Raw genomic sequence first — 15,995 nt, 5'->3', positions numbered from 1 at the left:
CATCGACATGGGTCCGCAGCTGAAGGTGGTGGAGCGAACCCGGACCGCGACCATGCTGTGCGCCGCCAGCGGGATTCCCGATCCCGAGATCTCCTGGTTCAAGGACTTCCTGCCCGTGGAGCCGGCGCTCAGCCAGGGCCGGATCAAGCAGCTGCGATCAGGTACGACAGATACTTCAGAGACTCTCTCTTCTCATGAGAAGCCTCTCGTATGAAGGGTTTCAGATGCGCTCTGATGATGAGGCCGGGACTCTTCAGCGTCGACTGAATGAAGGCAGTGATTGTGAGATTAGCAGCTAACGCAGACAGAGGTCTCCTCTCGAGTACAGCAGCTGCTGAAGAGAGCCGGTGTTTGGACAGGCCGTCATTTCTGAAATGACCACTTACTTTGAGATTTTAAACACAGCCGGGAGCTCGGAGAGTTTGATTGGATGACTGTAAATCACATGACAGAAATGTGTGTACTGTAAATCAGCTCAGGATGAATATGGGAGAAGATTTACAGTTGGTGTTGCTTTTAAACTATGATTAATCTTGTACTAGTTTAGCATGAATCTAACGCTGATTTTTAGACTAATTGAAGAACATACACTTAATGGCTGAATTCACCCTGTGTGTTTCTGATTAACCATTAAGCGTGTTTAATATATTCATCTGTTAACGATGCATCGCTCTGGAGCTGTGATTGATCAGATATATAAATAATGGCGTTTGTTGATTTCCTTCATCGCTGTGCTAGTTTCTCGTCTCTCGTATCACTTCACACTCACTCGATAAAATCATTTATGCTTCGATCAGTGTTTTGATTTATTTGGTAAGTAGTGGTGGAATAAGCAGGAACATGTACAGGGTTTGTGTGCTGACTGTACATTACCCCTCGCTTATACATATACATAAATCTAATCGTATGATTAATGTATATGATCTATAAGATTATATAGTACTAATATATAATCGGTCTGCTGTGTGAGTGTTGTGATGAAGTGTGTTTGCGCCGCTGTCACTCAAAGCTTTCGTTGTGTGTTTTTTTTCTCGTTGTGTGTTCGGTGTGTTTTTCTCAGGAGTCTTTGGTGAGTATCTTGATTTTTTTCTAGACCAACCAAGCTCCTCCTTTACTCCCACGGTTTGATCATATGTTCAGTGCCCCGCTCATGTCATCCCCCGGTAAACCCCCCCGACCCTCCTAACGAACCTGATCTCGATCCCTGCACCTGTTCCCTATTGACCGGTGAAGCCGAGCTCCGATCCGCTCGAGACGCTCCACAGCGAAACACACCGGCACCTGTTTTAGTGCAGACTCCAGAAACAGTTCAGAATTAATCCGAAATAGCATTTCATTTGCTGGTCTGCAGAATCAGTTTGGTTGTACATTCTGTAGTAGTTCAGTTAATAATCTTTAACTCATCCTCATGTCGTAATAAACCAGTTACAAAGACTTTCTTTCTTCTGCAGATCACAAAAGAAGATTTTTGAAGCATTCATTGACTTCCACCCAATTTTTTGTCTATATAATGGAACTCAATGGGAACCAAAACTGTTTGGTTACAACATGCTTCAAAATATCTTCTTTTGTGATCTGCAGAAGAAAGAAAGTAATGCCAGTTTTAAATGATATCTGTTAGGGTGTTTCAAAGTGATCTGTAGTTTCATGGGATTGAATAATCTGATGCACTGATTCAAATCAAACCCAAACTCACCTGTGTCTAATAACAGCATCAGATGTTCATCTGGGATGAAGTTATTGATCCAGAACTCTCTTGTTGGTTTCACTGACTCTCATGTGTTTCTGAATAGCTCTGATATAAAGGAGAAACAGCTTCATCATTAGACTGCGTCTGTATTTTAGTTTAACACAGCAGGTTTGAAAAAGCCTTCATTTTGGGCACTGAATGTGTTCATGAAAAATAAGCTTTTTAACAGTATTTTGACCATTTTTATGGGGCAGAGTGAACAGACTTTCCTCGAAAGGGACTTTGATTAGAGAGCGGCGTGTGCTTCTCCTGTAGATCTGTATCATCATTGATCGATGGCTAGTTAAAAGCATGAATGAAACGTCATGTTTCATCCGCTCACCTCGTCTCCCTCTGCCCTGATCTCTGTTTGTCCCTGGCTCCGAGTTCCCATGATGCTGTGCGGTGCTTCTGTGGTGTCTGCTCTGTGTGTGCTCTTCTGTCGTTTCTCCCTCGTTCTCCTGCTCTGATTATATTCAGCTTCTGTTTGCAGCAGCAGAAATCCATCGAACAGAGAGAAAGATAAACACGTGAAGATTCGACTGAGATTCAAAGTGTGTGTGTGTGCGTGAGTGTGTGTGTGTGCGTGTGTGTGTGTGTGTGTGTGTGTCAGGCTGAAGGTCACCGTGTCTTTCACACACACTGTGTTTAAGGGCCGTCAGTGAATCCTGAGCACATGACAAACCCGCGAGTGAATCGCTCAGAACGCTGAGTCAGTCTCAGCCGCACAGAGACACCGGCCTCCATCTTCTGATCGTGTCTGCATGTGTTGGTATATTTCACAGCTCAGTCTCTCTCTTCTCTCTGATTGGCTGCATTTGTGATGTCCTGGAGTCTCTGAGCACAATTATTTCCATTACCATTTCGCCCGTTCTCTCATCAGTCGTGTGCTGAGACTGAAGGTGACATCATTGGAGTTCCTCTGTGGTGACTTCATGTGAAGCAGACATAGAATTCATTTTATAAAATTAACTGTAAAATTCCTGTTCATTACTGTGAAGCGGTTTTGAGACAGTCAGTATCGAGGGCTATGGTCTACTTCTTCAGTGGCCTTGGTTCCAGAAGTATTTTTCCATTCATTTTCCCAGAGGGATTAAAAAAAAAAAACATTTATGCGTTATAAACAAACCAACAAGTTACAAGGTGAATCACAACATTAGAAACTTTGATTTGAAGCAGAAAAGGTATTTGATAACTGGACAAAATGATAAAGATACAAGTCTATAATCCTTAAGTAATTTGACAAGTGAGACTCAATTACATAATTCACAACGCTTCCCTGCAAGCTCTCTTGGCAAGACTCTGATTGGTGGAATGTTCTGCACAGCATCATGGGTAATGTAGTTTTTCACTGTGAAGCCTGCTGTGAAACAGGATTATAATTATTAGGCTAAATGTTGCAGGCTGATGGCTTAAACTATCAATAAATAATCTCACATCTCCAAGTATGTCTGTCTTTTTATTTATTTAAGTTTTCAATACAAATATATTTTCCTATGGTAAACATAAATGGGAACTTAACTGTATTATAACTGTAACTAATTATTGCATTCCATTGTATAAAGCGCTATATATAAATAAACAAATGACTGTCAAAAGTTGTGTGTTTGTGTCGTGTGTAGAATATGAAGCTATTGAGCATGTTAAACATGTGGGTATGGGAGGCCGTTTGAGATGAAACCCACTGAAAACTTGCGATACACTTTGAAACACTTGCGCATATACATGTGATACACTTGCACATACATGTGAAACACATGCGCATACAGTGATCACTTGCGCATACATGTGGGGTGCTGTCATGAGTGGCCACCCTGCCCGCGGTCTGTGGAGCGGTCGCCATCTGACATGGAATATCAATTGTCTAGAAATGCTAGCTGTGTATCAAGCATTAAAATATTTGCTCTTAGACCTGAGAGGGCACCATGTGTTGGTACGCACCAACAACACATCGTTGGTCTCTTATATCAATCTCCAGGGAGGTCTGCGTTCGCGCCCCTTGTACAAGTTGGCACACCAGATCCTTCTGTGGTCCCAGGGCAAACTCCTCTTGTTAAGAGCAGTATATATTCCTGGGAGATTGAATGTGGGAGCAGACATGCTGTCGAAACAGGGGCTGAGGCCTGGGGAATGGATGCTTCACCCCGAGGTGGTGGAGCAGATATGGGAAATATTTGGCAAAGCCCAGGTAGACTTATTTGCGACTCAGGAGACATTGCAATTTCCCCTCTGGCTCTCTCTAGTTCATCCAGCTCCTCTGGGACTGGACGCTATGGTACAGACCTGCCCGAGGTTTCATCTGTATTCCTTTCTGGCAAGAGCACGCCAGGATGGGGTCCCTCTGTTGTTAGTAGCCCTGTTCTGGCCGGGCCGAGTTTGGTTCGCAGGTCTGATCTCTCTCCTCGACGGCTCTCCATCAGAGATTCCAATCAGGACAGATCTACTCTCTCAGGGGCAGGGCAAAATAATTCACCCTCGCCCCGGAGTTGTGGAAGTTGTGGGTGTGGCCCCTGAGGGGGCACAGTTCATAGCTTCCGGTCTCTCAACCGAGGTTATTGAGACCCTCCTCCAATCCAGAGCTCCCTCTACGAGGAAACTGTACGCCCTGAGGTGGAAGCTCTTCACCTCATGGTGCAGATGCTGCCAGCTTGACCCAGTTAACTGCCCAGTTGGTACAGTTCTTGAGTTTCTCCAAGATAGGCTCTCTGCGGGGTTTACTCACTCCACCTTACATGTACGTGGTGGCCATTGCTGCTTACCATGTCCCTTTCAATGATCAATAAGTGGGTAGACACCCCCTAGTTACACGTTTCCTCCGTGGGGGCGCTGAAGTTAAGGCAGAGGCCTCCAGTACGGTTCCGTGTCCCCCCCTGGGACTTGGTTGTGGTTTTACAGGCTCTTTGTAAAGCTCCATTTGAGCCAATACATGATATCTCAGATAGACATCCGAGTCTTAAGACTGCCTTGTTATTGGCTAAAAGAGAGTTGGAGATCTTCAGGCCCTCTCGGTGGCCCCTACCCACTTAGACTTTGCCCCTGGTATGGCCAAAGCATTTTTATACCCTCGAGCGGGTTATGTTCCTAAAAGTTCCCTCTGTCACACCACAACCTGTAGTACTGCAGGCCTTCTTCCCTCCTCCCTTTCGGGAGCCAGACCAGGAAAAGCTAAATTGTATGTGTCCAGTTCGAGCGCTGGACACATACAGAGCTGCCATGTGGAGAAAATCAGACCAATTGCTTGTTTGCTACGGTCCTCCTAAAAAGGATTTTCCTGCCTCTAAGCAGACCCTAAGTTGTTGGATAGTCGAGGCTATCAACGTATCTGTAGTCCTCTGGTCTTCCCCCTGCTTTGGGAGTCAAGGCTCACTCTACTCGGGGTATGGTGTCCTCTAAGGCCTTCTTAGCAGGTGTGTCCCTCTTGGACATCTGCAACGCTGCGGGATGGTCCACGCCTTCTACATTTGTCAGATTCTATGATCTAGATATGCGAGCCACTCCTGGCTCTTCTGTTTTCTCTCCCCTTACCGGTTCTCTTCGGACACACACTAGGCCAGGTTTTGAAAGTCTGGCAGCATGGGCACATCGTTCCCCAAAGCGTTCGACGCAGCTCGAGTTCCTGAAGAGTAACGTCCCAAGGTTACGAATGTAACCCTAGTTCCTTGAAGGAATGAGATGCTGTGTCGCCATGCTCCCAGCACCCTGCCAGCGCTTGCTTCCCTACTCAAAAGCTGAAGCCAGCTGCGCGGCACGTGCCTTTATAGCTTCCTGGTCGCTACGTCAACCCCCCTGTGACTTCACGCCCTTCCATTGGACAGATTGCACACAATATTCAGAGTCGGTCTTGCCAAATGCTTTCCCCCAAAGTGTTCGACGCAGCATCTCATTCCATCAAGGAACTAGGGTTACATTCGTAACCTTGGGACGTTTTCAATGTGAATTGCAAGTTTTTCAATGGGTTTTGTCTCAAACAGCCTCCCATATGAGGAAGGTTTGTAAAGTATCATGACACTTGTTGTGATTGTAAATATTAATGACTTTTGTTTTCTCTCCCCCTTTTTTCCTTACTTCTCATTTTCTCCTCCTCTCCTCCGTCTTACGTTTGTCTGACTGACCCATGTATGTCTATCTTTCTCTCTCTCTCTATCTCAATTCAATTCAATTCAATTCATATTGCTTTATTGGCATGACATACAAAGGTACATATTGCCAAAGCATTGTACATAGCAGAATAGAAACAAACAAAACAAAAATTCATATATATCCATAAGAAAAAAAAAAAAAAAAAAAAAAAAAAAAAAAAATAGAATAAAATACATGCAAAATAAATCTATATACATTTTCATAAACATTGATGGTACTTCTAATGTAGATGTGTTCACTCTTTACCTCTTAGTTTGTGGCATTTGTAAATATAATGTGCTACCACAGAGGAAGCAGGTCCTTCACCAAGTAATATTTTTAATTTGTCATGTTCACTGAGTGACTGGAGCTCAGGAGTGTTGTGCTGTATTTGACTGTACAGTGAGTCTCTCAGAGATTTGTATTTATCACAGTGGAGGAGGAAGTGCTCCTCCGTCTCGACTGATCCTGATCTACACTCGGCACACACTCGCTCTTCTCTAGGTAACCAGCTCTTTCTGTGTCGTCCTCTCTCTATGGCCAGCTGGTGGTCACTCAGTCTGTACTTGGTCAGTAACTGTCTGTGTGTTATATTCCTGACTGAGAGCATACTGTACTCTCTGTTGAGTTTCAGATAACACTGGAGGCGACTTTGCTCTTTGGTTTGTTCTTTCCAATACTGTATGTATGTCTCCTTCTCTTCATTCATAATCTCTTTGATTCTTCTATGTTTTTCAGGATTGGTGATATCGAGTGCTTTTTTAGTCAGCTCTGACACCATTGCACAAAGATTACTTTTTTGAGCATTCTTTTTTTGTGTTTTTAATGCTTTATAATGAAGAGAATCTTCTGAACTAGAGTTTAAGTGGATCCAGAACTTTAAAACTCTTTTTTTAATGATGAAGTTTAGGGGAAGACGGCCTAACTCGGCTCTGCAGGCGTTATTAGGAGTGTTTCTGTGCACGTGAAGGATGCTTCTGCAGAACTCCACATGCAGAGCTTCTAAAGGGTGTTTGTTCCAGTCTTTACTCGCTGGACCCCAGATCTCGCTTCCATACAGGGCGATGGGCAGAATCACACTATCAAAGATCTTTGTCCAGATTCTGATGGGGATGTTTATTTTAAATAATTTCATTCGTATAGCGTGTAGTGCCCTGCGGGCTTTTATAAGTAATGTTTTAATTGCCAATTTGAAATTTCCAGTGGGAGTTAAAACCAGACCAAGATAAGTATATTGTAAAGTATGTTGAAGTGTGGTGTTGTTTAATGTGAATAGATGTTTATGTTCTAGATTTCTGGGCTTTTTCTGAAATATCATAATCTTAGTTTTGGGGATGTTGATGTCTAAGGCCCAATCCTGGCAGTATTTAGTTAAAATGTCGAGGTTGTTCTGGAGACCTTCTGGTGTTTTAGACAGAATTAGTAAGTCGTCTGCATACAGTAGATATCTGACCTCTGTGTCGTGTAATTGTAGTCCTGGACTGTTGGACTGGTCCAGTAGATCTGCCAGTTCATTGATATAGATGTTAAATAAGGTCGGGCTGAGACAGCAGCCCTGTCTCACTCCTCGCTGTTGAGGAAAATACTCTGTCCTTTGCTGGCCAATTTTTACTGCACATTTATTTTGGTTATACATGTTTTTAATTAAGTCATATATTTTACCCCCTATGCCACTTTGAATGATTTTATAAAATAGTCCATTATGCCAGATAGAGTCAAAAGCCTTCTTAAAATCTATAAAGCATGCAAATATTTTCCCCTCTTTCTTCTGGTGTACATGTTCATTTATGAGCGTGTGTAGTGTGTGAATATGGTCAGTGGTTCGGTGTTTAGGGAGGAAGCCGATCTGAGATTTGCTGATGACATTGTGTTGCTTTAAGAAAGATGAAATCCGAGAGTTGACTATAGAGCAAAACACTTTTCCTAAATTACTGGTTACACAGATCCCTCTGTAGTTATTAGGATCGGTTTTGTCTCCACTTTTAAAGATGGGAGAGATGAATCCTGTGTTCCAGACCTCAGGAAAAACACCTGAACTCAAAATCAAATTAAAAAGTTTGAGTAATGCAGTTTGCAGTTCAGGGGAGCTGTTTTTAAGCATCTCATTCTTTATGTTGTCAGGGCCACAGGATTTCTGACATTTGAGGGATTTCAGTTTTTCACTAAGTTCTTGTTGGGTTATTGGATAATCTAGTGGATTTTGGTTGTTTTTGATGCATGATTCAAGAGCATTCAACTTTTGGAGGACATTTAATTGGTTGGGGTTATTCAGAGGGTCAGTTTGAGGTGTATAGAGCTTCTCAAAGTGATCCTTCCAGATCTGACCATCTTGTATGGCTAACTCTTGTGGTTTTGTCTTGTTCAGACTGTTCCACATGCTCCAGAACTGACCCTGATCAATTGAGTTTTCCATCTTTTGAAGTGTGTTGTTATAATAGTCCAGTTTCTTCTGTCTCACTGTGTTTTTGTATTGTTTCAGGAGTTGAGAGTGTTTAGAGCGTAACTCTAAGTTGACCGGATCTTTGTGTTTTTGATTTGAAATGAATCGTAGCTCTTGTCTTATTGTTTTACATTCATGGTCAAACCACTTTTCAGAAGGTTTTTGTTTAGCTCTATTTTTGTGTTTATATGTGGTTGTTTCATTTAAATTAGCCTTTTTTGCTATATTTTCAAAAATGTCATTAATATGTTTAATTGCTAAATGTATTCCTTTCCAATTATTATCATATGTTGAATTGTTAAATAGTGTAATGGAACTGAGAGTTTCGTTTGACTTCAATGCTTTAATATATGTTTCAGCAGCACTTTGAGTCCATCTATATGGTGCTTTGAGTTTATGTAGATGAATTGGCTTTTTCTGAATTCCCCGTGATTTGTTGTCTTCCCCTTTAATGAAGAGATTGATCTGGCTGTGATCAGACAGGGGCGACTGAGCTTTGACGGTAAATGCACTGAAATGGGAAGGTCCTATATTTGATATAGCATAATCTACAACACTGTTCCCGAGATCTGAGCTATATGTGAACTGTCCACAGGAATCTCCGCTGATTCTACCGTTGAGGATATAAAGAGCTGAAGTCTGACAGAGGTGGACTAGCTCTTTCCCGTGTCTATTGACTCCTGTATCCTGGCTATTTCTTCTCGGTAGGGTACTAAAGAGATCTTGGGGTATATGTGTGAACAGATGTTTATCTCCTGAATTATCAATATGGTCTAGTTCTGAACCAGTTCGAGCATTTAAATCTCCACATAATAAAATTTTCCCAAGAATTTGGTAGTGATTAATTTCTTCTTGTAAAGTGTGGAATACTTCATCGTCATAGTATGGGGAATCTGATGGAGGAATATAAATTCCACAGATATAAAGGTCTTTATCTAGAATTCCAAAGCTTTTATCCAATTTTAACCAGATGTGATTTTTGCCTTGCTGGACTGGTGATGTAAAAGGGAGGAGGTCATTTTTGATCCATACGACTAAACCTCCAGAATCTCTACCACGGTGTACTGAGCTGAGTTTCCATGAGGGCACTATGATTTCAGAGTAACGTGAAGGACACTGAGTGGACACATCTGATCTACACCATGTTTCTGTTAGAATTAGGATGTCAACATTTGTGATGCTATTTACAAATTCTGTGTTTGTGCTCTTTAATCCAAATGTTTTCGAGCACAAACCCTGAATATTCCAAAAGCTAATATTTAACATTTTGATATGATCAACGATTAAGCAATACTGCTGTTTAACTGGGGGCAAAACCAAAACCAAAACCTTTCATAAATAAAAATAAAATTAAATACATACAAAAATAAAATAAATAAAATAACTAAGTAACAGTAATAGTAGAGGAAGTAAAAAGGTAGTCAAAACTGTTTAAAATAAATCATTGTGAATAATGACTAAAAAAATAACAATAATAATAATAAAGTAAAAATAACTACAATTGATAATAAAAATAATCACAATTATAACAATTCAGTTGAGTTCAGTTGAGCATTTTGTTGCAGAGAAGGGTTAGCAGTCGTTTAATTTCTCCCACCTCACTAATGGAGAGCAGTTCCTGAGCGGATGATGGGGGCGTCTGCTGGGACAGTACCTGGGCATAGCTGGGTGTCCGGCGCTGGGGTCGGCCTTCAGTGTAGAGCTGACTCTCCTGCTGTCTGTGAGACCATCCTGAAGTCCTGGGATGTCTGTGAAAGTCTCGTGGTGGTCTTGAGTGAGATGAAGGTCCAGATACCTCGGACGGCTGCATTCTCATGTTTCTTTTAGCTCCTCTGTAGTCGGTTGTTGGAAAGCGTCCAAGAGCAACATCTTTGATAGCTTTGGCAAAAATCCTGACTCCATCCTGATTGAGGTGGAGCCCGTCATACAGGTGCCATGGTCTTACAGAGCTGTGATGGACTAAGTGCACGTTGGGCAGACTGGAGCAGGAGTAACGGATCTCTTGGTTGATCTGATCGATCACAGAGGGAGGGACGTCGAGCCGCGGGAGCAAGGTGGAGATCAGTACATGTGAAGCAGGGAATGTCTGTGAGGCTTTCTCTGCCATCTCATGTATTGCCTTAGCTGTACCTTCATTTAACTGATGGAGGTCATTTGTACCTGTGTGAATGATAACACACTGCGGGCTGCCGAGATCATCATGAGTGAGCAGTTCATGAACGCGTTCTGTGTTTCTGCAGTGGAGCGCTAGGACTCTCTGTCTGGGGAAGAGTTTCTTGGGTTCAATGTTCTTTCCAGTGGAGTCCATCAGAAGAAGCACTGAGGCTTGAGTCGCTGGTGTCCTGTGTGACGCTGGTGGTGTGTGAGAATCTGCAGGTCCAGATCTGTGTGACGCTGGTGGTGTGTGAGCGCGCTCCTTCACTGAATCTGCAGGTGCAGAACTGTGTGACGCTGGTGGTGTGTGTGAATCTGCAGGTCCAGATCTGTGTGACGTCTCTTCATGATGGAGCCGCAGGTTACTCTCAGAGCAGCTCTTGTTGGGAGATTCTCTGTCCTTGTTTTTAAGCTCTAAACACATTGCAGTCTGTTCTTTCAGCTTTTCTTTTAACTCATGGATGTTTTTCTCAAATTTTCTTTCTCTCTGTATTAAGTCGTCTTTCATTTTTGACATTTGGCCCTCTAGATTCATGTTGATGTTGTGTAACTCCTTAATTTCAGCCTTGAGATTATTGATGGTGAATTCATCTGGACGGCTCAGGATGAGCTGCTTTAATTCTGACACCTCTATCTCTAGCAGAGCCATCTTCTGGGGAAGACACTGGAGATAACTGTGTGTGTGTGTGAGTGTGTGTGGTCTGCTCAGGGATCAGTTCATCAGATGGGGCTGGAGATGTGCTGACCGGAGAGTAGGGACGCACTTCATTCTCCTCCTCAGATCCCTCTGTTTCCTCTTCAATTATCTGCTTTAAAATGGGAAATGATTTCTCAAAAGCTTGGAGACTAGCTTCATTTCCTTGAATTAAGACCGTTCCACTGTTGTACAGATTGATGGTTTGGAAATGGGAGGAGTGATCAGCTGATTCAAAAATGCAGATCTGACATCCTTTACAGATTCCCTTCTTCTTAGTGAAGGGGAAATATTGACTAATAACACTTTTCCAGATGAGGCTTCTCTCTGTATAGAAGATCAGATTTGTCTTCTTTTCTTGAGAGGTCATATCAACATAAAGAGATTCGGGATGTTCATGTAGCATTGTCTGTTTAAAGGCTTTTCTTTTATCTCCTTTAATGTGTGCAGGATAAACAATCTCCATGGCAACCGCTGAATGCGTCCGTTATTGACAGTTGAGATTTATATAATGCTGGTACTTGTTGTTAATAAAAATAATGTATAATATATTTCTATTATATATATAAATCTTCTTAATAGCGTACTGTAATGTGTTGATGAAGGCAGTAGTCTCGCTGCTGTACTGATGATTGTTCTGGATGTAGTCGCTCTGATCGCTCTCACTGCTGTCAGTCACAGCTGCGCTTCCTCCAATGAAGCCATTAAAAGTTACTGCTCCGTTTTCTCCGTTTCTGTACTTTTTCTGTACTCCCTTCTCTCTTATATTTCCATAAGTGTTAAAACACAGGCTTTTTCTGAGCTTTTGCCTCAATTAACAGCAGTATTTTATATCAATTAACAGGAGCTCATATCTAGTGCGTCTGTTCAGAATCGAACTCTCTCTCTCTCACCTCTCTCTATCTCTCTCTCTCTGTCTCTTTCTTTCTCTCTCTCTCTGTTTCTCTCTCTCTCTCTGTCTGTCTCTCTCTCATGGTCTGTCTCTCTCCCTCTCTCTCTCTCTCTCTCGCTCTCTTTCTCTCTCTGTGTCTTTCTCTCTCTCTGCCTGGCTCACTCACTCACTCTCTCCCTCTCTCTCTCTCTCTCTCTCTCTCTCTGTGCAGGTGCGCTGCAGATCGAGCGCAGTGAGGAGACCGATCAGGGGAAGTACGAGTGCGTGGCGTCTAACTCTCAGGGCGTGCGCTACTCGTCCCCTGCTAACTTATACGTGAGAGGTATGGAACACAGTAGGTACTCCGTAGGTAATACACTTTCATTCACATGTCAGTGAAGACCGCTTCTTTAATTTACCCAGCAGCCTCTGCAGCACTTCTGAACAACCTTATACACGTATACGTAGTGCGCTGCATAGTTATTGTGCATCTGCCGCATCTGCGCTTCATTGTGTTTGATCTTACACAGTACAAGCTAAGCTTTGAGGGACATTTAGTGTCTCAAGCAGAACAAATTTCTGTTTTTATTACCTTTTGTCAAGCAGAAATGAATTCTGCTGGTGAACAATTTGAACTCGACGGAAGAAACACCCATCTTTATTAACTTTAGTGCTTCCCAGCGGGGTTAATTCAAAATTCTTGGCTAATCGAAGCATTAAAAAAGCTAATTGATTTGAAATGAATTGGGTTTACAGGCATGTAATTGTTTCTGTAAACTCAATTAGTGATATTTGCTGTTGGGCTGAAGCTCTCACGGCCTGCTGGTCCGGAAAGATCCGCCCAGGGCTTTAATAGAGAATAAACGAAGGTAAATGAGGAACGATGAGAAATGAGCGGGAAAGAAACAGCCCGCTGTCAATGATGACACTCAAAATATTTGGTCCGAATAATGCGCTCAATCAATAGACAATCAGATATTAATGTTATCAAGTGCTGCATGATGCCTTTACTAATATTGCAAACGTTTGTGTGCTTGTTAATTGTTTTTTGTCTTTTTTTCAGTTGTTTGTCTGTTTGTATGTGTTTAAATTACTAATAGAAACAAATTTCACTTAACTAAATGATTTACAACTAAAATATAAAGGTCTTTACAGTGTGTTGTGTCTGTGTTTTCTCAGTTTGCTTGTGATATTTTCAGTTTATTTCTTTATGAAGTGAATTCCTCAGGGTAGAGCAAGGCCAAGCCACAATATTTGATATTTGGGAGTGTATATGAATAATACTGCCACACAAAGCTGCAGACTGAAGAGCTAAACGTAAGCTAGAGTAAATGAATGAGGTCAGACTGTGGCAGATGAAGATGGTTGCAGTGGCCTTTTTACTCTCTCTGTGTTTCCCTGGTTTTCTTCTCTGCTTTCCATCTCAATCCCTCTTACACCCTCAGAGCTGCGAGAAGGTTGGTGTGTTTTTTGTTTATTTTCTCTCGTTCCTTTTATTTGGAATTTAAACTCAGAGAACTAAATGTCAGTCAATCAGTAAACAGTGCTGACAATGGTAGCGAACCCAAGTCAAATGCAAAGCACTGTGAAGACGAGGGTCGTGTCAGTCTCGTGTGTTGCATTGTGGGATCTTGTTTGCAAACTTTCCGCTCTGAAGGCCCTCGCTCTGTCTCTCTGCACGCATTGCCATGGAAACCCAGCAATTGGAAATTATGAGCGTGTGCATGAGAACAGTCGCATGCCTGAACAGCGCAGCGTTGTGATTGGCTGCTGTGTAGTCATGTGCTCTGTGCTGCCCCTGACGCATTTCACCGCTGTGATTGTGCATCTGTCTGTCTGTCTGTCTGTCTGTGCTCGTGTCTGTGCTAGTGCTCCTGTGCATGTGTCTGTGTGTGTGGCTCTTGCTCCAGTGATGGATGTTCTTTCTACAGACAATCAGTTAATAGATTGCTCCAAAACATCACTTTTTCGTAGCGCTGAATTGGTTGACGTCTCTTCAATATCATCTGTGCCAAGCTGTCCGTCAAACATCGTCTGGTCAGAGATTGACAGTGACTGCAGACGAGTCTCAATCACAGCAGATGTGTGTGTTCACTTCACTCACACTTAGAAATGTCTGAACTTTGCATTAGATTGATAAACATGCCTTTTATTGTGAAGATGCGCAAGCCAAACATTTGACACGAAGACTGATTCAAATACACACACATTCAGACATTCATAAACTTGAATGAAGTGAACAGATAATTTTTGGGCACCTGTTGATACGGTGGTATAAAAAACAAGTATATTATTTTTGTGCATAAACATCATATATGGATCAGGACTGTATTTTTCAGTTATTCTTTCTAATATCTCATTTTGGCTAGTGCAACAGCTCAGTTATGACTGATATCAGTTGTGTACAGTGTTGGGGAAACTCACCTTTAAAACGTACTGCATTACAATATTGCATTACTCCATGTAATGCATTTTGTTTCCGGATAACATCCCCCAGAGGGAGCATATAAAAATAAAAAAGAAGCGGTCTCAGAATAGTGCCCTGAGGTACTCCACTAATAATTGGGGCAGATGATGAGGAAAACTTGCCTAGCACTACAGAAAAAGACCTGTCTTTGAGTTATCATTGAACACTATAATCAAAGCAGACTCCGTACTGTGATAACCAGTGAAACCAGATTGAAATGTTCTAATAAATTAGCTGTATTTAAAAATGTGTTCAACTGTAATTGCACAACTTTTTCTAAGAACTCTGACAAAAATGATAACACTGAGACAGGGCAAAAATTGTTAAAACAGCTATTATCCAAGCCTTGCTTCTTAAGCAAAGTTACTAACTTAGTTACTTTTTTTATGGATAGTACATTAAATTACTTTTGTTTTACTTTTTCTCACCTGAGCTGGGCTTGCTTTTGTATTTTTAATAACAGAAAGTCCAAAAGTCATATTTTCGGCAACTGTAAACTTTGAATGTTCAAGCAACCCTGAAAGCGGGCATTCACAGCATGCTGAATCAGAATTATAATCCCAGATTACTTGTGCTCTCGTCATCAATCCGCACCAGGGTTTATCAGTTTCATAAGCTCAGCGTGATGTCAGAGTCTCATAGAGAAGCTTTGCAGTAGTTTGATGTGTCTTCGTTTGGAATGTCTTTGTCATTTTCTCTCGCTGCTCGCGCATGAGCTGCATGAAGTGTCGTCTGTTTTAATGGAATGTTCTAGCATTTTTTATTTTTTTAGGAAAAGTCTGTTTGTCATCAGAGAGTGGCCTATTTTCATTCTGTCAGCATGATGAAGCGCTTGAACCGTTTCTACTCCTGGAAAACTGTTGAAAGGCAAATCAAGTGTCGGAAAGATCGTGAGTGACGTCTCGCCCTCGCTGCACATGACAGCCTCCTCTGGAGGAGGAGAAGAAAGAGCAAGCCAAACATCTTCTGTGCTTATGTGTCACTGATGTGCCAGTTTGATTCAGAGACTAAATCTGCACCAAAGTCATGAGAACAGAAGCGTCTCCATAAAGTCCCTTGTGTTTAATCAACACGTGAGCAATGATGGGGTGATGTCATTCAGACCCTCCGATGGTTTCACGTGGCGCCGTATCTGTTCGCTAGGACTGTAAGTCAATATGCTGTGGCTCTGCTGCTTCTTTCAGTGAGAGGAACGATTGCGTTTGAGATAATTCCTTGTAATGGGCTCGTCTAACAATGGGAAATCCAATTCAGCAGTCCCCATTGTTGCATAGATCAAATGTGCTCTTACCACCCAAGGTTATTGTTCCCGTCTCGCTGGAAGCCCAAGCTTTTAAGAGCTGCAAAGTGATTTATTTTTTTATTTTTTTACAATAGATGCTCGTACCTAGGTCATTTAAATTTAGATATTCAGATATACACCCTGTTAGGCAGAACAGACTGGTTTAGTCACAACCAGAGACTAGCCATTTATTTCCATCATCGATAACTCATGATAAATCATAATATTACCATTAAATC

General features: G+C 42.0%; 1 protein-coding gene across 1 annotated transcript in view; it reads left to right on the top strand.

Moving 5' to 3' along the window:
- Positions 1-15,995, top strand: part of LOC127938904 (receptor-type tyrosine-protein phosphatase S) — a 76,008-nt gene that overhangs the window by 27,855 nt on the left and 32,158 nt on the right. The window contains exons 6-7 of the mRNA XM_052535821.1: positions 1-161; positions 12,240-12,362. The exon at positions 1-161 is cut by the window's left edge and continues 28 nt beyond it. Coding sequence (XP_052391781.1) covers positions 1-161; positions 12,240-12,362 — 284 coding nt within the window. The remainder of the gene's footprint in view (positions 162-12,239; positions 12,363-15,995) is intronic.

Source organism: Carassius gibelio, chromosome A2, assembly GCF_023724105.1.
Source record: "Carassius gibelio isolate Cgi1373 ecotype wild population from Czech Republic chromosome A2, carGib1.2-hapl.c, whole genome shotgun sequence".
NCBI lineage: Eukaryota > Metazoa > Chordata > Actinopteri > Cypriniformes > Cyprinidae > Carassius > Carassius gibelio.
The sequence above is the reverse complement of the archived record's forward strand: the minus strand, read 5'-3'. Positions and strand labels throughout refer to the sequence as shown.